This window comes from Manacus candei, unplaced genomic scaffold, assembly GCF_025592945.1.
Source record: "Manacus candei isolate 608988 ecotype Guabito, Panama unplaced genomic scaffold, ASM2559294v1 h1tg000034l, whole genome shotgun sequence".
In the NCBI taxonomy this organism is placed as follows: domain Eukaryota; kingdom Metazoa; phylum Chordata; class Aves; order Passeriformes; family Pipridae; genus Manacus; species Manacus candei.
In genome coordinates, this window is record NW_026138082.1 from 8,773,106 (window position 1) to 8,793,894 (window position 20,789).

General features: G+C 36.1%; 1 protein-coding gene across 9 annotated transcripts in view; it reads left to right on the forward strand.

Annotated features, from left to right (window-relative positions):
• TBC1D32 (TBC1 domain family member 32) overlaps positions 1-20,789 on the forward strand; it is an 80,022-nt gene that overhangs the window by 52,503 nt on the left and 6,730 nt on the right. For 8 of the 9 annotated variants that reach the window (XM_051792106.1, XM_051792109.1, XM_051792105.1 and 5 more), the window contains 4 exons: positions 3,339-3,464; positions 10,332-10,415; positions 18,961-19,030; positions 19,826-19,941. In XM_051792106.1, the coding sequence (XP_051648066.1) occupies positions 3,339-3,464; positions 10,332-10,415; positions 18,961-19,030; positions 19,826-19,941 (396 nt within the window). Of the gene's footprint in view, positions 1-3,338; positions 3,465-10,331; positions 10,416-16,961; positions 17,888-18,960; positions 19,031-19,825; positions 19,942-20,789 lie in introns of those variants that run through there. The other variant, XM_051792112.1, reaches the window with a different exon arrangement.

A 20,789-nucleotide genomic window follows, 5' to 3' on the forward strand; every position in this document is an offset into this window, starting at 1 on the left:
ATACAATTTACTAATTATAAATCATTAGGGTCTTAGATGAGCTTAAAATAAATTATATGCAAAATTGGAATTCTATTGAAAATATTCCAGTAATTTTTAAAGAATAAGATAGTTTGAAAATAGTATTTTGAAACTGAAATGCTACAAAGAAGAAAGTAACAGCAAATATTTTAAATAGCCATAGACTGGCTCAAACAATTGTTACGTTTCATGACAGAATTCATTTCTGTAGTGCCCAAAATGTAGAAACAAAGAACAAAGAAGAGCTTGCAAGGTCTGAAGAACCTTCATTCCTTAGTTAGTAGTAGTGTCGGCTACAATCCTTTCATAATGATGGGAACTGCGTGGTCCCACAGCAGAGGGAGTGTGTACAACTGGAGCAAGTGCATGTGGATTTACCTTCTCACAGATACTATCTTTTTATTTTTCCCCTCAAGTTGACCAGAAAGTATTTCATAGCAGTGTCAAGTACTCTGGGAACCAAGCTGCCTAACTAGAGGCAGTCTAATTGACTGTTTCCATTTGGTAGGATTTTGATCAGTTTTATCTTGCATAAAATTACTTTATAAAATTACTTGGCATTTGAACTTGAAATTTGGTCTGGCTTCAGAAAAACAATTTAAAAAGTCAACCGTTCCCAAAATATTAAAATTTTTAAGCAAATGTTGCTTATGGTAAGAAATTATGTCCTCTTTGATTTCCCAAAGCATATGTATACATTATTTTAATTGCTATCTTGCATATAATTTTCAGTGCTCAGCGTCATCACACTTAATGGTAGCTTGCTAGTGTTCGTTGTTCAGTGTGAATTCCAAGATAGACATTTTGGTTACATAAGATTTTTTATTTAAAGAAAGAATTCTTAAGGCTTTAAGTACAGACATCATACTGTTGAAAGCCAACTTAATATTGTCTTGTATGATTACACATGGTAGTTCTGCATTTGTCACTATGGTTCTGTTTTCAAACTTCTGTGAGCGTCAGCTCTTTGTGAAATTGAGTTCCAGAGACTGTGAGATTTTATTCTAGAAAATTGGTAAAGTATGTGTAATTTCCTCCAACTCAGTAGAACATAGAAGCGAAAAAAATCGCTTCTAGCCAAGAGAGAATAGAACATACTTTCCTTTTGTCATGGCATCAATGACAATTTTAACTTCGAAGTCATGTCTCCCTATTGTAAAGAGGTAATGTGTCTTTAGTAGCAAGGTAAGAGTAACACTAAGGAGCAATCTTTTAAATTCTTTCTTTTCATTAAAAATAAATATTTCATTAAAATCTTTTTCATAAACCGTCTCACAAATTTCTTTAATAATCAAGCTGAACATGTAATGAAAAACATTATATTTGTGCCTCATATATAACAATTATACCAAAGACTGGGTTTTAATAATGCTCAGGTAAAAAGTCAACCATTCAGAAGTTAAAAAGAATGCTTAAATTATATTGTTTCAACCTCTGACAGGACCAGCAAAAAACCTGTGGCTCTGGGCTGGAGCATGTTTGGTACACCTAGATTCTTCAGAAAACTTAATTAAAATTTCTGAGTTTCTCTAAAAGTTAACACAAAACTTGCAAGGGGACATTTCCGCAACAGCAGAAGTATACTTTTAGTCTAATGTTTTGTCCCAAATTTAAGTCCTTATACTAATGTTGAGAAACACTGGAGATTATCAGCAAAGCCATTGCAAGAATTCTCATAACACAAGGAGCCCAATATATTTTTGGCAAATTTACTTGATAGGTGTCCTAGCAGCCTGAAGGCATACATATCCAAAGCAGCAGCATCTGATGGAAACCTTCGTACAGAAGCAGAAATTTTCTGTGGAAACCTGTTGTGTTGCTGTCTTATGCTTCATTTCATGTTCTAAAAACTGTGCTGCCATCTCACTAGGGAATGTGGGGCTGGAGAGTAGTGCCGCAGAAAAGGACCTGAGGGTCCTGGTCAACAGCAAGTTGAGTATGAATCAGCAGTGCCGTGGCAGCCAGGAGGGCCAACCCTGGGGGGCATCAGGCAAAGCATCGCCAGCCAGTTGAGGGAGGGGATTGTCCCTCTCTGCTCTGCACTGGGGTGACCTCACCTTGAATATCGTGTGCAGTTTGGGCATCACAATATAAGAAAGATACTAAGCTATTAGTGTCCAAAGGAGGGCAATGAAGATGGTGAAGGGCCTCAAGAGGATCAGCTGAGGTCACTTGGTCTGTTCAGCCTGGAGGAGACTGAGACTTCCTTGTGAGGAGAAGAGGGGGGTCAGGCACTGATCTCTTCTCTGTGGTGACCAGCAACAGGACCCAAGGGAATGGCCTGAAGTTGTGTCAGGGGAGGTTTAGTTTGGATATTAGAAAGAGGTTGTTCACCCAGAGGGTGGTTGGGCACTAGAACAGGCTCCCCCTGGGAAGTGGTCGCAGCAACAGGCCTACCAGAGTTCAAGAAGTGTTCGGACACTGCTCTCAGACATATGGTGTGACTCTTGGGGTGTCCTGTGCAGGGCCAGGAGTTGGACTCAATGATCCTTGTCGGTCCAACTCAGTATATTCTATGATTTTGTAATAGGGAAAGCAAAAGCCACACACACAAGCAAAGCAAAACAAGAAATTAATTCCCTGATTCCCACGGGCAGGCACATCTTTAGCCATCTCCAGGAGAGCAGGGCCCCATAACACGTAACAGTTACTTGGGAAGACAAATGCAATTGCAGAATCAATTAGGTTGGAAAAGATCTCAGAGATCATCAAGTCCAACTGTTGACTTAATACCACCATATCAACTATAATCATGTCAACATCACTCCTTTCCTTTTTTTTCCCCCCACTTCATATACTGATGGTGTCATATCATGTGAAATATCCCTTTGTCCAGCTGTCCCAGCTGTGTCTCCTCCCAGTTTCCAATGCACCCTCAACCTCCTTGCCAGCATGGCAGTATGAAAGCAGAAGAGTCATTGACTGTCTAAGCACTGCTCAGCAGTAACAAAAATGTCTGTATATTATCGTTGCTGTGTTCAGCACAAATCCAAGACATACTCCCATCTTAACCACTGTGAAGAAAATTAACTCTACCCCAGCCAAAATAAGCAAAAAAAACCATCAGTAGGTAGAATGAATATTTCTGTTTTGTATAAAGCAGAATGTCATCAGCTTTAGGACTGCTTCTCCAGTTTAAAAATTCTCTTAGGATAAGGCATATTTATGTCATTTCTTTTTCAAAAAGTATGAGGTCTACCAAAACTACCCATGGCAATGGGGTTGGAACTAGATGACCTTTAAGGTCCCATTAAACCCAAACCATTCTATTGTTCTATGATCATTGCAGAATAACACTAATTTTTAATTTCTTCTAGATAATGATCTTGACAAGCTCTTGACACTCTTGAAAAGTCCAGAGAAGCCAACCGGGTGGACAGAAAATTATAGAAAACAGTTCTGCAAAGTCATGAAAGCCAGATCGGATAGTATCAGTGGACCAGGTGAGTATAACTCAATAAGTTTAACAAAGGAAGCAAACAGAAGACCACTAGTAAGCAACTGTTCTTTAAAATTTCTTTGAGGATTACATTATCAGTACAAGTAGCCAAAAATTTTGTATTGATTTTAGAAACTACTTCAGTGGGATTTTCCCAAGAAAATAGGGTTTGTGCTTTATGTCCTATTTTTCTCTCTTTGTGTCTTTATGATCATAATCCCTCTGTGTTTTAAGTGAAATTTGTCACAGAAAGAGGACTCAAATGTGAGTTTTTGTTTTAGATCTCTAAAGAGTTTATTATTGACATGCTGAGAAAATGAAAAAGAGAGCCTGAAAGAAAACACGCGTTTCTCAGAGATCAGTGAATGGCTTAAAATGGGTTGGGAAATTATATTAAAAGCCAATTTCACTAAAAAAATTCATAATTAAGGCATACTAACTATCAAAAAACTCACTCATTCACATTTTTCTTAATTTTCACGTTATTTTCTAGTGACCAGTGTGGTCATGCAGGAGCATTGGTACAGATCAGTTAAAAAAAACAAACCAGCCAACACAAAAACACTGATCATCCATATGACATAAATTGTCAGTGATCAGACATAAGAATTGACTTGCAATACCATATAAACTTGTGCAGCAAAAAAGAAGCTAGGTGTTTTCAGAAATTGCTGACTCCCATTTCCTTAAGAATTACAGGCTTCATCTATCTAGCAAGGGCAAAAGGACTCTAGCCGATAAGTTGTCAGGACTGATCGGGAGGGCTTTAAACTAAGTTTGAAGGGGGAAGGGGTTTAAACCAGGCTCTCCAGAGATGAGCCTAAGGGTGGAAAGCCAGAGTTAGAAGCGATACCAGCAGCCCAGCTGAAGTGCATGTACACCAATGCACACAGTGTGGGTAACAAACGAGGAGGTGGAAACCATCGTGCAGCAGGAAAGCTGTGACACAGTCGCCATCACAGAAATGTGGTAGGATGACTCGCATGACTAGAGTGCTGCCGTGGATGGCTACAAGCTCTTCAGAAGGGAAAGGCAAGGTAGGAGAGGTGGAGGGGTGGCTCTGTATGTTAGAGAGTCTCTTGACTCTGTAGAACTTGAAGTCAGTAACAATAAGGCTGAGTGCCTGTGGATCAAAATCAAGGGGAAGGCCAAGAAGGCCAACATCCTGGTGGGAGTCTGTTATAGACCACCCAGCCAGGATGATGAGGGTGATGATTTATTCTACGAGCAGTTGGCAGATGTCTCAAAATCACCAGCCCTTGTTCTTGTGGGCGACTTTAACCGGCTGGATGTCTGCTGGGAACTCAACACAGCGGAGAAGAGGCAGTCCAGGAGATTCCTAGAGTGTATGGAGGATAATTTCCTGCTCCAGCTGCTAAATGAGCCTACCAGGGTTGGGGCCCCACTAGACCTGCTGTTCACAAACAGAGATGGGCAGGTGGCAGATGTGGTGGTCAGAGGCCATCTGGGGCACAGTGACCACGAAATGATAGAGTTTTCAATACTCAGGGATGCAAAGAGGACCATCAATAAAACTTCTGCCCTGGACTTCCGGAGGGCAAATTTCAGCAAATTCAGAAGACCGGTTCAGAGGATACCTTGGGAAACAGCCCTTGAAAACAAAGAGGTCCAGGAGGGATGGACTTGCTTCAAGAAGGAAGTCTTGAACGCACAGGAGCAGGCTGTCCCAATGTGCCAAAAGGCGAACTGGGAATTTAAAGGAAATTAGGGGAGAAAAGAGAGCTTACATTCTATGGAAAAAAGGGCTGGCTACTCATGAAGAGTTTAGGAATATGGTTAGGTCATGTAGAAAGAAAATTAGACAAAGGCACAATTTGAACTCAATCTAGCCACTTCTGTTAGGGATAACAAGAAGTGCTTCTGCAAATATATCAATAGCAAAAGGAGGGGCAAGGAGAACCTCCATTCTTTGTTGAACATGGGGGGAACATAGTCACCAAAGATGAGTAAAAGGCTGAGGTACTTAACACCTTCTTTGCCTCAGTTTTCAACAGTAAGACAGGTTGTCCTCAGGGACTCCTGGCTTCCAGAACTGGTAGACAGAGACAGGAAGGCAAATAGCTCCCCCTGTAATCCAGGAGGAAACAGTGACCTGCTGAGCCACTTGGATCCTCACAAGTCTATGGGACCAGAGGGGATCCATCATAGGGCGATGAAGGAGCTGGTGGAAGAACTTGCCAGGCCACTCTCCATCATCTACCAACAGTCTTGGCTCACTGGGGAGGTCCCAGATGATTGGAAGTTGGCAAATGTCACGTCAATCCACAAAAAGGGCTGCAAGGAGGACCCGGGAAACTACATCCCCATCAGCCTGACCTCAGTGCCTGACAAGGCTTATTGTGGCCTTTCAGTACTTGAAAGGGGTCTTATTAAAAAGATTGGGACAAATATTTTAGCAGCACCTGTTGCAATAGGAGAAGGGGTAATGGTTTTAAACTAAAAGGGGCTAGAGGTAGATTAGGCAGAAGGAAGACATTTTTTGTAATGAGGGTAGTGAACCACTGGATCGGGTTGTCCCGAATGATGGTAGATGTCCCATCCCTGGAAATGTTCAAGGTCAGGTTGGATTGGTCTGTGAGCAACCTGATCTAGTTGAGTATGTTCCTGCTCATTGCAGAGGCATTGGACTAGATGACCTTTAAAAGTCCCTTCCAACCCAAAGCATTCGATGATGCTGTTCCTTTTTTTAAGAAAAGTATTTAATTTCAGTCTTTATTATGTCTAGCTAAAGAAGATTTGACTAACTTTGTTCTTGCATTCTAGTCTTCCATAGTCTTACCTTATTAAGTATGAGAGAAAATTCTCTATGTTGTGATTTCAAAAAAAAACACATCAGGGTAACTGCATTAGATTTCAATTCTGAATTGATCCTCAGAGGAGCCTGTTCTTCTCTGTAAGAAGAACACAGATTCTCTGAGCTCAATTAGGTGCTTTTTAATGTGGACCAAATCTTCTACCTTGAAGATCACTGAGATCTTGACTCTGCCTCTGGTCTGTTCTTGTTTTTCAGTATGACCGCTTTAAAAATACTGTATTTGCAAAAGAATTTTTTAGAATAATACAAAAGAGTTGTTTACCTTTTTATGTCCTTGATTTTTCAAGGAAGCTTGTGTCAGAATTTGGGTGGAACAGTGGGTCTTTCATGTTACAGAGGAAGAACAATTGCAGATCAAAACTTTTTTCTTATGTCCCCCAAACCAGTTTGGAGCCATTTCCAAATTAATATCCTGTAAGCCATGTGAGTGCATGTGAATGTGCATGCAGGTGTGTAAAGATTATGGCATTTGGATAGGATTTGAAAGGTTGTTTTTTCCATTAATAAAGAAGATTTACAACCTTTATCTCTAATGGAATCACTGACAGAATTCTTATTATCTTGTTTTCTTCTTTTCAAAGAAAATGCAGGTTGTTCCTTTGTCATTTTAATGTACAGTAATTGAAAGTCCTCCTTGGTTTTGCCATTAAAAGTGGAATTGTTAACTGTGTTTTTCATACATTCATTATACTGAAGCATGGTTGATGGAGTTGAAAATTTCTGACACTACTCAAAAAAGTCATTGGTCCAAGATTTTCACTCTTGAATTTTTAACCTCTAACCCAAGTCAAGCAGAACTACTGTTAACTCTTAAGAGAGGGTTTTTTGCATTTTCCCTTAAACTCCTTTGAAGCATCTGGATCATACATAGAATATGATCCAGTATAGATCATGGAATATGATCATAGAATATGATCCAGTAACACTAATTACATTAGAGGATTCAAAAAAATCTGATGCTTTTTGCAGTTTTTGATCTTTTTGACTTAAAACTTTCAGAGTAGGGATCAGATAACCTCTCATGGTCGTTACCTATTAAAACAGTTTTAATCGCATCAATTTTTTCAATCAGTGTTCTCATGCAGTTTTAAAGCCATTTCAATTACCTTCCTTTCGTACCAAAGAAAAAAAAATCCTTTAGGAATTTGGATATTTTGTGAGCATAGTGCAATGATTTAACACTCTTTAATTTATTTTGTATATGATTATACATTCCTACATTAAAATTCTCTTTATTTTGTGTGTGAGTTAAATTTGCATTAGGTGATTGCCAGTCTCCTAAAAAGTTCAACACTAATACAGCCAAGCTACCATAATTTAAGAAAATCAACATTTTCACTGAGTTGGTAGGCCACATAAACTCTGCATGAGAATTTGGGCTTTTACAGCAATACTGACTGGACTGTACAATGAACCTGCTGAAATTTCTTTTGTCTACTTTTCCAGTTATGTGAAGAATCAGTGAAACAGTTTCCATGATAGTGTCCAAATGGTAGCTAAATGATTTAGTATTAGAAGACAAAAATTAAAATAGCTACTTGTCATTTCACATGGACATTCCTTTGGGAGAGACAGTGTCTTGTGAAAACGCTCTATTTATGTATGAACCATATGTGTTTTGATAAATTCTTATTTGTGTCTTCCTCTCTCAAACTTGATTAAAAGTTTTTCAAAGATCCTGACAGGCACTTAGATAAATACTTTCAAATGTTGGAAATCAGTTTAGTGCTTGAGTTTCAAAAAATTGCTTAGCAGTTGTGCTGTCGCTTCTCTTATTAACTTAAGGGCTAAACTGAAGTATTCAAGTACTAGGTCAAGCTTGTGGATATCTTCCAACAAAAAGGGAAGAAATGTACAATGTCCTGACTTGGTTTTAAATTTTCTGAATTATGGGGTATTTTAGTCTTAACATAGTTCCCGTTTATTATCATAGTATGGCATATTTCAGTAATCACCATACTAATAGTCATACAGTAAACATATAGCTAGTTAAAAATTTTAAATTTAATTTCTGCTTTTTACTATCTACAGCTCCAGGAATAGACACGTTTGCTCATTTTACACAAATATTTGGTATATTATTTGTGGGCCAAATTCCACTAAGCATATTAGTGGAGATTAGTGAGCTTGTTTATTCTCCCAAAATGAATAAATTGTTACTCTTCTGTAAAATAAATTGCTTTTCCTAGCCCTATGTGGTTTATTAACCATGATTAAAAATAGCTATGTTATATCTAATTAGCAGTTTCTTTTCACTATAAGATTGCTTAGGAATATAGATTACATGTGTAATTTTTTTTTTTATTTTGATTAATAGTCCTTTGCAATGCAAAATTAATTTTGTTACTGTTGGGTTGGTAACTCTAACTGTAAATTCATGTTTAGCTGTTGTAGTGAAACTTCTTTAGTATTACCAAAAGTCAGGCTTTTAAAAACTTTTTATGGAGTCATTCACTCTGAATTAATTTCTGTAAATGTTTTAGACAACTAATCAAAACAAAAAAAATCATGATTAAATGTCAGTATGTTAGTTAGAAATGGTTGGAAGAAGAGTTAATTATCTTTATGATATCTTTTTTTTTTATTGTTTTTCTGGCATAACAAGCATCAAACTGTGGGTAGAGGTTCTGTCTTTCTCCTCCTCCTCATTCCTGAAAGAACTTGCTCTGCAGTCTCCTGTGATAGTTTTCCTGACAGTGAGGCAAATTCAAGAGTTTTCTAGTTTTCTCCATTGCACCTCCACCACAGATTGTTATACCTTACTTGTGCTGCTACAGCTGCTTATACAGTTATTTGCTTAGTAGTAGTGGAACTAGGTGATCTTTAAAGTCCCTTCCAACCCAGGCCGTTCTGTGATTCTACGAATTATTTAAGACCAGCAAAACCACCTGTGGGTGCATGGAGTTATGTGCAGGAACAGGGGAACAGGAGCTGAAACTTCATTGCTATTAAATTGAGGTGCTGCCAAGGAAATGGTAACATGCAGCCTGTAAACAGGAAATACCATAAGTAGCAGCACTTGTTGCACTCTAAATACACTCCCTTGCTTTGCATTATTGTGAAAAGAAGGTTATATCACTAAAATTTAAATCCTGTTTGTCAAGATAGCAGCTGTTCATTGTTCTTATCTTAAATTCTTAATAAAGCTTACCTTCTACAGGCCTCCTTCCACGCAGTATGAGTAAAGGCTCCTTGTATCCTTTGTTTAAACTTGTATGATGTCATGTGCTCAGTTGCCGTAGCCTCAGACTTGCAGAATTGAGGTATCAGGAACAGTTTTGATAATGATTTGTCATTGAGAGTTCTTGTTAACTTCCTGGCTCACTTCCTCTCAAAGTGGGAGATAAGATTTCCTCCCATAGTGAACAGATGTCAGCATCTCACTCATCTATGCAGTATCTGCAGACTCAAAAGTTCCATAGCAAGAACTGAATAAGAACCTTCACGGTCATCGCTAAATACAGAATTCCCCAAAGGAAGTGCTCCTGTTGCATAATTTTAAGTGAATAATTTTTATCTTGTGATGGTTTATCTTGACGGGGTTTTATATTGGGTTTTTGTGTAAACATCCCTTAAAACTTCATGTACTTTCGTTAGCATAATTTTGTGGTGGTGTCAGTTTTTTGTTGTTTGTGAGTTGGTTTTATTTGAGGTTTTGTTTATTTCCTGTCTACATACAGAGACAAATATGGTAAAATATTATAGTTTAATTATAGTTAATTTTCATTTCATATTGAAACCATGTGACAAATTCTGAAGTAATCCTTGGAGGATATAAAGATAATATGGGATTCTCTTTCTGTTTACACTGAATATATTTTGAGTGAAGCTATTAAAATTTAATTTAAGTTAGGAATGGTGTTAGGAATGCGAAAGCACAATGCGTGCTTTGAGTTGTTGCCCCATAGAAACATGAATAAATATGCAGGAATTTAAATAGCTTTACTTGCTCACATATTGTCATTTTTGTAAGTAATGTAGTTCCACATTTTGTTCATTACCTCTGATGTTTTAATGGGTTTTTACATTTTGCAGTTTTGGCAGAATTAATTGAAAAGTTCGTGTCACATCTTTCTGAAAGCCGAACAGACTGTTATTTCAGCACGGGAAACTATAAAGGTCAGTTTCCTAATAATTTATTGCCATGCAGCCTCTTCATATTTAAATTACTTTCCTTCTAAATGTAACTGTAGCGTTTTGGGAGTTGTTTAAAATGTTCTTTCACAGTTCAGAAATTCATTACTTAACTGGTGGGAAATATCTCACTTTGGACCAAAAGGTAATGTGCTTGAGTAAAGAGTACAGGTAATTATTAGTGATGGGCTTTCATTTAAGATGGTGTAAGCAATCTGGCACACCTTTTGAAAGCCCCACAATATATAATCAACTAATAGGTATGCAATTTATATAGCATTAAAGGATATGTGTTAAAGAACTGTTATTGTTGTCAGAGTAATCTGAGTGTTAGTTTTTTACAGATGTCATGCTTACAACCAAGAACAAAGGATGAATGATAAAGTTGATTTATTCTGAGTGTAAAGTAATGCATTTTAATGCTTTGAAGCACTGGCAAAATTAGAAGATTTAGAAACAATGTTAATATCTGCTGGAAAATGCACTTTTCATTCTTCACTGTTTGTCCAGGACTCCTCTTAGGTTGTAGTTCAGCCATTTAGAGTACTTACTGTGCAACTAACTGTGGAGAACTAAGCCTGCTTTGGGGAGAGTCTGTTATTTATACTGATATTTTATTTTCCTATCCATAGGAGACTTCAGGCTTGCCTTTGAAGTTTCAAAGCATAAAACCCCTTTAGTAATTCAGAGGCTCTCTTTCATTTATGTAGTGACCTTTACCATCTGAAAGCTTGGAAACAGAATACGCTCAATTTTGTTTGAGAATGTCTCTTTGCTTAATGAAGAGAGTTACTGAAGTGACACATTTTATCACGATTTTATTTTTCTTAGAAGATCCTGTAAGTGTTTTGTGTTGTCCTGCATTAGATTGTCATTTACTTTTCAATTTCTTTTGAGTCAGAATGATCAATAAAATAATTTCATGGACTCATAAGGCTTACTAATTACATATTTCTGACACATCCTAATTCAAGCAATTATTTTGATTTTTCCTTTAAAAGCTCACACAGTGTCTTTATGTTGTAAATTATTTATCTGACACGTAGACTACCCATCTTGCTCCTTGACTTGCATCTCTTTCTTTAGTTCCAAGTACCACACATTCTCCAGTCAAATTGAAGGCCCAGGCGGGATTTTCTTTTCTGCCTTGGGGAATGCGTATCTCTCATTTCTTTGGAGAAAAGTATAGCCTGCAGACCTAACTTTGCAAGATTATCTTAGTGTTTCCTGTTAAAAAAACAGGAAAACCCATGTGGTTTGAATAAGGGAAAAACTAACCTTCTAGAGGAAGAACAAACATCTGCGCAGCCTCCAAATGGATGCCTTGCCCAGCAAATACAGCAATTCTGCTCTTTCTTAATCATGATAGCTAAGTGCTTCCATACAGTGTGAAAAAACTCTAAGGAAAAGAAGCAGTAGGCCTTACTCTGTTCACTTAGTTGTTGGATACCTTAGTTTTAATCCACTCTTCTTAACATTTTGGTCAAAGCTAGGATTTAAAACACGTTCAGGAAGGTTGAACCTAGATCTTCTACTTAACTGATTTCACCATAAACCACTTATTAGGTGCATTATTTATCTAAAATTTAATGCCAACTTTGAAGAAAGACCACATTTGAAAATCCCGTGACAGTTGCATACATTGAATTAATATTTTAGGATGAAATATCCCAAAAAATAGATACAGAGACAGAGATAACATAGTGAAAGCCTCAGTTCTTGCTTTTCTTGAGCTTGACAGATTTTCTTTTCTTTTCATGATAAACAACTCAGTCTGTCTGATACTGCTTTTTGTGTTTTCTGAATGGGCACTATTCAGGCACTATTGGACACTAATTCTGGATAAGTCTGCCTATTCAAATATCAAATAAAGGCTGCAACATTTAAAGGGTTGTCTGATGAACAGTTTTCATGTGCAAATGCTTTTCATATTGTATGTGCTTTAATGAAGACAGGCTTGGAAATAGGAGAGTGAGAAGTCCTCTCAAGGATAGTCAGTCATCTGGTGGTAAGAAACTGATGTGAAATGTGGGCAAAGGGTTCATGGTGTCTTATTGTGTTCTTTCCCTGTCAGCAACACCATTAGCACAGACTTTTTTGTGTAGAGTTCTCCAGTCCAGCAGAGAATGTTACTCAGTCAAACAGCACTTGTTTCATCAAGGGTTTCTTTTAAGTTTTATAGGAAAATATTTATTAAGATTTCATAGCACCTTTTTCAGAGAGTTGTAGCAATAAGGGTTGACCAGGGAAGCTAGTTTAGGCCAATAAATTAATGCTGATTGACATGAAACAAAAGTCTGGCTCTAAAATTGAAATTATGATCGTACTCCACTCTGAAATAGTAAAAGGACTTGATTGTAAAATTGGTTGTAAAGTAGCTAAATTCACACTCATTTCAGGTTCTCTTTTACATCATAAAATATACAGGGTGGCATTCCTATGAAGGTAGGGTAATGCACTTTGAGTACTCAAGTCTGCATTATGCTTCCTATATTTGTACTGCAGAGACAAACAAAACACACTCAAATTTTTATCAGACCTTATTTGTTTAAAATTAGGTTTATCACTGATTGAATAACGAGTGATCAAATTTCTGTGCGTTTCCCACAGTTTTCTGCTAATCTTCATGAAGCGTTGCAATTTCTTCATAGAGAATTATTGAATGACATATTATTTCACAGTATCTTTTTTGTATGCTCATGTGTAAGAGCTGTCTAAGCTAAATCCTAAAACTACTGTTACAGTAGAGACATTTTTCTGTATTAGGTAAAGTTAATAAGGAAGAAGGTAACATCTTCCTAGCTCCACATCTAAGTAAGCCAAACATGCACTTGGCAATTGCACATGTCCACCATTCTCTGAAATAAATTTGGGTCTGAGGAACTGAAAACAGTTTCTGATAGTTGTTTAATGAAGACAAGTCACATTTTTCATGAAAGTGGATTCAGTACAGCACAAAGATATTCAGTGTTTATCATATTTCTTGGCATGAGAAATTGATTATCTTAAAAAATGACAGCTTTGTAAACGTGTAGCTAGTTGTAATTAGAATAACACAGTCATCCATCTGCTGTGGAACCCCTCAGGATTTCAGTCTATTCTAAAATTGCAAATATGGAAAAATCAAATTAGTTTGGGTTGTTATCATTTTCAAGATGAGAGAAGGAAAAATCTGATAAACCACTATGCAGTTGCAATTTTTAATTATAAACCAACAAAAATCTTACATGAAGTTTACTTGCTGCTAGCAGCAATGACACTGCTGTGATGTGGATTGATGACTGAATCTGTGTGTTATATGTTAATGGTCTCTGTCTGTTCCCTTTCCTAGAATTAATACTTTCTAGTTTGCTTTCATTTTTCGTTCTTCTTAATAAAACCCAAAATACTGAAAACCAAATCATTGATGCGTAGCTGTAATAGGCAAGAGAATGGCAAGAAACTGAAATTTGCTATAGTATAAAATACTGTGCATTATGCCTTAGGGATATGAAGTTCCTGAAACAGTCTCTTGCTCTTTCTGTTAGCAAATTCCAGTTCAATGCAGAAGAAATCTTTTGTGGAAATGTCTAAGTTTTCTCAAGGTTTCAACAAACCCATTTATCAGAGAAATTCCATGTACAGAGTCATTTAATATGCTGATGTCTGTGCTTTTTAATTGATCTCTACCATATGTTGCAGACTGCCCAAACTTGGGAATGCTGCAACCTTTTTTGATTGGCAGGTTTTTTTGGTAGCTCTGCTTTTGCAGATGCCCTTGCAGTTGAGTCTTCTTTTTCCCCTGGACTTTGTGAAGCAGCTCCTCCATGTACTGCCAAAGGGACAGAACCTCAGGGATTTCAGGCCTTGGCCATAACACCCAAATGTCACGGTGTGTTCCTTCTTCTAGATTAGGCTTAGTTCTCCAGCTGAACAAAATCTCATATGAATTTCCTACCATTTAATGAGTTCTTAATCTTTGAAGGGTCAGGTGGGTTGGGTAACGAACTAAGAAATTTTAAAAACACCAGTGGGAAGGTATCAGTATAGAGCTGTTCAGAAGGAGTAGCAAATGAGAAATACAGGTTTTCAACCCCAAATTGGTCTTAAAGGGAAGGAAAAGGAAGGGCATTCTTACATTCTTCCTGCGTCATTTGATTAATCCACTTTTTTAAAGACTGTTCTCCACTTTAAAGATGCTGTCAGCAGAAAGCATTTTTCCCACTACCAGTTTAGGTAATGGATTGAAAGTGTGGGTCATTCTTAATGAGGCTGTTGCCAAAAATAGCTTGAGTATTTGTTATGATCAATACATAAAGAAGCTCTAATATGAATATTTTGATTTTGTACTGTTATGACAAGCGTACTGATGACATAACATATACGTTCAATGCTCAGGGTGGAATAGCACATGAGATTACCTATCTCTGAGAAGCCAACAACATTCTCCAGCAAGTACTCTTGGATGTTGTTTATATTCTCCATTCACAGTTCAAATCCAACATAGTAATACTTTTCTTTGAAATAAGATTTTTTTATAGACAATTATATATTCTAACAAGGAATATAAGATTCAGACTGTCAGAAGTACTCTACATGAGTAGCCTGGTGGAGGAGGTGACACCATCAAAAAATTGTAGCAAATGACAGAGCAGAACATAGAGAAACTCATGACTTTTGCTGTGTCCCAAGTGCAAATAATGTTTTAAAATAGAAAACTTTCATAAGAACATCAGAGAGAGGATGGATACTGACAGAACATAAAGATTTATATTGACTGCTTGGGTACCTGTCCATGGGCAATGTTTAGGTACCTGTTGAAGAATAAGAAAAAACCTGCTCTTTTTTAACAAAAAAAAAAATTATGAGTTCCACAATTTCAGTTTATATGGACCAAGCCAAGGACTAGAGATCTGATAGCAAACGTACCTACTACATACCTGTAAGATTTTTGAAGCATCTGCAGGAATAATGCAGGTGACCCTGGTTATCATGGGATTTTCAGAATCCAGAATGCTTGCAGAATAGTTACTTGCATAGTTCCTTTGAATCAAAAGTCTTTTCCATCCATACAAAGAAAACTAATCTTTCTGAACATCACTGAAGTTAAAATTCAGCATGCATTAACATTTTCCAAAGATCATTTATGTAGACATAAACACATTTGACCAGGGCATCAGGGAGTGAAAAAGCTAAATCAATAATGTGAGAGCTTTAATAATCTTCTTCACTTAACACAAAAGGAAGCCAGTGGTTTCTTTGGGGTAATAGCACTTTAAACAGGGAAATAAATTAAATATTATCTAAAGACTATACAAGTTCTCTGAAATATGCTGTAAGCTGTTTCAGCTTGGCATCCTGTCATTTCAGTATGAATGCAGTGTAGCCCGTTTTCTGATTTAAACACATAAAAGATTCATCATGGTAAGAGGGAAAATGAATAAGAAAGCAGTCTTCCATATAAGTTGTAAAGTTGATTGAAGTCTAGTCTGATAGAGAGAATACTCCAGGACTGTGCATGCCAGTTAACTTACTCTGAAATGTTTATAGCTATACATCAAGTTCAATAATTATATGTAGTTGCCTTTGGAAATCATGCCTTATGGTGGTTTGGTTTTATGCTCCTGAATGCTACAAAACATTCTGAAAAGTACTGCCCATTGAGGTGCTTTCTATTATAACAATTTTTTAAAATTGTACATCAACTCCCAGAGAATTCTGGTATCCTTCAAGTTGCTCGTTTGGCTCAATTTCTAGTTTACAGTGGTTTACATTTTTAAAGAAAGAAGTGTAAGATATCTGTTCAACATAGATTTTTTTGTTTTATTAGATAAATAAAAAGGTAGCTGCTAAAGAATGTTTTTCATTCCATTTAATAATAGCCAGAGTGCTGTATCATGTTGTTATTAATTCACAGTTCAGAGAGGTGTTCTGGCCTTTGAGGGTAAATGGCATTCTTATTTAGAAAACTGATATGTCTATGCCTTTTGTTATGAAGCCTATTGTGTTTCAAGGCAGTTATATCTGGTGTATTAAAAAATATCTGTCAAATAAGTTTTGTAGAAAATTAACTGAGTGTATTGATTCAGAAGTATGGGCATCATTACAATAGTACAGTCACAACATATTCCTCCAAGCTTACTAATCAGCTTTTTAATCATAGATTGCAATATGCAGTATTTAAATATTCCACTTGTTTTTAATAACATTTTTCTAAGTTTAATGGGGAATTTAAGGTTTCTGGGTCCAGTTTTTAATCAGTGGGAAGTTGTCCTTTGTGTATTCTAAATGACTTTATAGTTTTCTAAAACCTAGTCTTCCCACTCTTTTAAGTGGTAAACAAAATGGAAAATAAAAACTTTTTACACAGGACAAAACCATAGTGTGCATGTTCCCATCGTGAGTTGTGGGTTAGCAGAGTACAGAGCTATGATTATGTCAAATACAGTGGTGTCTGAAAGCAAGAGTTTTTGCCTTGATAAGATACCGTGTGATAGAAAATTATTATTCAGTCCAAACTCTATGTTAATTTTATCTTCTTTCACGATACAGGGGAAAATATCAAAAGGAAAACTGATAGGGAGAAAACCCTTTTCAGCAACTAACAAATTATTACAACAGAGAAGAAAAGGCAATGAGAATCAGTGAAGTCAGTTGTGTTTTTTTAATGTTAATGGGAAATAAGCATTCAGTACTTGTAAACTGTTACAAAATGGAAAGTGGGCTCAGACTGTGCATTGAGCTATTCCTCACTACACCCTTGCTGGACTGGAATCCGAGCTCCTGCATTGCCACCTGCAAGAGGATCCATCTCAGAATGGAGGGAGAGCTGTATTGTGGCTTAGAGGTTGTTGTACCCTTTGCATCTGTCCTGCCATTAAATAAATGGTGGTGTTAGGACTGAATTAGCCATTAGCCATCACCAACTCATTCAAATTCCCCCTGTTTTCCAAGATGTAAGTATGCCTCTTGCCTTCATGGTTGCACACAGGAACTTGAAAATGAATTGACTTAGTATGGTAATTGCAGACTGAGTAAACAGGTAACTTGGAACAGGAGCTGTAAAAAGTTAAGAACTGTTTCAGTTATCTGCGGGTTTTTAACTGAAAGGCCCTGTAATTTTATAAGTATTCTTCCAAATATTGCATTGCTGGTATGCTATACGAAAGGTATTGGAGCTTCTGTTCTTTGGGTAAAAAAACTCTCTCTGATGTGGGTTTATATTTCAATCCCATCAGATTATTGAATAAATTCATTTTGCTAGAAGATCAGTTGATTTTTCTTATGCATAAATGTATTTGTCAAAAGTACAAGGTAATTTCTCATTACTCTTAACACTTCAAATTATTGTCCTCTGTGAAAGCTGTAAAACAGAGTGAGGTTTTTTTTCTTGCCATACTTCCTCTGCTGAATTTTACTGCTTCATTGTTAAGTGTAATTTGTAATTTTGTTGTATTATTTTCTTCATAAAAATTTCGACTTAACTCGTTTGATCAGAGTGCCTTTTTTGTTGGGGGGTTGGTGGGGCTTTCCTTCCTGAACCTATTTCATTTTTAATCCCTTAGTCCCTGTTTGCTTACCAGGAACATAGAATGTTTACCTGAATGAGAAGCAAGGGAATCCTTCCATTTGATTTCTCTGTCTGTCTGAGGATATAGAAAAAATACATATTAAGTTACTCTGTGATCTGCTTAATCAGATTTTTACATTTATCATTTACAGGAATATATTTTAACTTCTGCTACCATATCTATTACATTTTTAACAAATGTTGTCAGTTATTAGGGTTTTTTATTTGTTTCATTTGTTGCTGTTTTTTAAGTAGCGCTTTCAAAGAATTATATTAAAGGTTTAAGCCCTCAGTTTTGTAACTTGTAATATTATTAGACTGTATTGTTTGTCTGAAGTATAGTTAGACAATACATGTTCATGATAGAAAAAATACCCATTTTTAATTGAATTTAGAATTTAAAATTTAAGAAAATACTTCAGCTGAGGTTTCTTTAATTTTTCTAACTTGCATTTTTAATTTAAACAAATACAGAAAATGGAGTATGTGTTACTGTGTGAAAAAAATGCATAGAGGTACAGGACTTTTAAAATCCATGAGTTATAAAGTTTTCTGTGATTCATATAAAAATAGAACATTCTTTAATAAAGTTGGAATTACAGCTAAGAGACTTTAAGGCCACTGGAATGGAAGAAAGTAGATCAGAATATGTTGCCTTGTCTGATTTCTAGGCAAAAAATGATAAAGTGCTACTAAGAAATGGGACTGAAAAAGGCGTTGCTCGCTTACATCATGCTGTTAAGCTAATGATAACCATACTAACTGTGAGGAATTTTTTATAAAGAAGGTGATTTTCATAAAAAACAATATATGAAGAATGCAGTTTCTTGATGTATCCTTTCCAAACTCTGCTAAACTAATTTCGAATAAGAAACAGTTCTGGAGAATTGGTATGCATACGTAAAAGAAGCTTTTCATTCGTATTCAGTTAAAATCCTATTTCCCGTAATACTTTATTTAATTTATTTCCTTTTGTTTTAGCCATGGAAATAGATGTGAAGAAAGAAAGCCTTTCATCTGTGCAGCAGCTCGGTGTTGAAATGACAGTCAGGTACGTGGTATTAAAATATTTCCTTAGAGTATTTCTAAATTTGTTTGATTTTCATGGAATGACTTTAATGATGCTTAATCCATCAACTCATTGCTTTATACTATCTAAATCCAAGATAAACTTCAAGAAAATGAATTCTAACTGTAAATTAAAAAAGGTATTAGCACATAATTAAATTATCTTTACAGATTATATATGTTATTATCCTGCATTTTTGTAAAGACTAATTGTAACTTGCTAGTAAGATTTACTATAAAATTGCATTATCCTGAATTAAGTGTCTTTTTTTCCCTTGCATTACTTCTCTAAATGGTTCTGTTTAGCTAAGCTTGGTTATATGCCATTTAAACATTTTATTTGGCTGGTAATTTTCAGAGCTGTGATGAAGAAAAAGCTAAGATGTCTGTACTTTCACAGGTTGCTATCTTTAGCATTAATATTTGAATTCTGATTATAATAATTACATGTACAGTATAGTTATATCAAATTCTAAATATTGTATGTGAAGAAACTGAGTCCTGTCTGAGTGCTTGCTCCTCCCCATGATAGTCTCCAAAACTGAACTAAAAGGAGTTTAGGTAAGGAACTGTAACACTGAGTAGGAAATGTCTGGTGTGTATCCTTCCTAGATGGAGCATAATAGGTTTTCTTTAATCATTTATATGTACATATACAACACAGTAATTAACAATGCTATGACAGATTTACTGTTACAGGCTCATTAAATATGAGTTGTTGCTTTTAGGTATTAAAAAAAGTATTTAAACAGTTTTGGTTTTGAACTTTTTGTGCCAGATATGGAAAGTATTTAAACTTGCTAAAAGAAGATGCTGAAAATGGGCTGTGTTTCGTGTTGATGAATTGTGAGAAATTCCTGAAACAACAGCAAAGAACTGTGGTATCTTCGCTTTGTATCCTTTGTTGATGGTATAAATTATAATGCCTAAAAATGCCAATGGAATTTGAAGTCTTGCTTTGGGCTTTTGATAGTGGCATAGATGTGTAATATTTACAGAAAACAATTTTTAAAAAGCAGCACTTTTACTTTGAAAATCTGATAAGTTAAAATGCACACCCAGTGCACCCAAGAAAATGTTCACCCTTTTGTTCCCATACTTTTTTAGAAGTGCGAGTCTCATTCATTTTTGTCATTAACTGTTTTGGAGTGGGATCACATCTTTGTATGTTATAAAGAGTCTGCAGCAATACAGCTTTGAACATTAATGAGTATTTTTGGTACTTCCACAATATCAGCACTGTTAATGGTTTTGCCTTCAACAGGAATGTTTTGACTTCTGACTCTTTTAGATCTAATGTGGAACTTTTTTTTTTTTAACAAAACAGATACACCTTTCCAACAAGCTTTGCTCTATTCTTCATGCATTAGACTTGCGTATCACTGTTAAATACACTTAAGATATATTAGTCATAATATGCTTAATCTCGTTTTTAAAGCTTTTCTTTTACTTTCTTTTTTTTTTCCTGTAATTTTAACAACTCATGTTCTCCACTGTTCTCCTTTCTTGTACTCTATAAGCACACTTGTTTTGGTGCAGGGTTTTTTGTATTTGCTTGGGTTTTGTTTACTTTTGTTGGTTTAGCTTGACTACTTATGGACTGAAAGAAAATTAGTGTATGGGGAAAACAAATTATTTCTCTTAATTCAGTTTGAGAGACAATTGTGTCTCAAGATGCTGCCTTCTGTGCAGCTATATTCCCCTTGGCCCATCTCTAAAAAACCTCTGTGAGCACAGCCTGG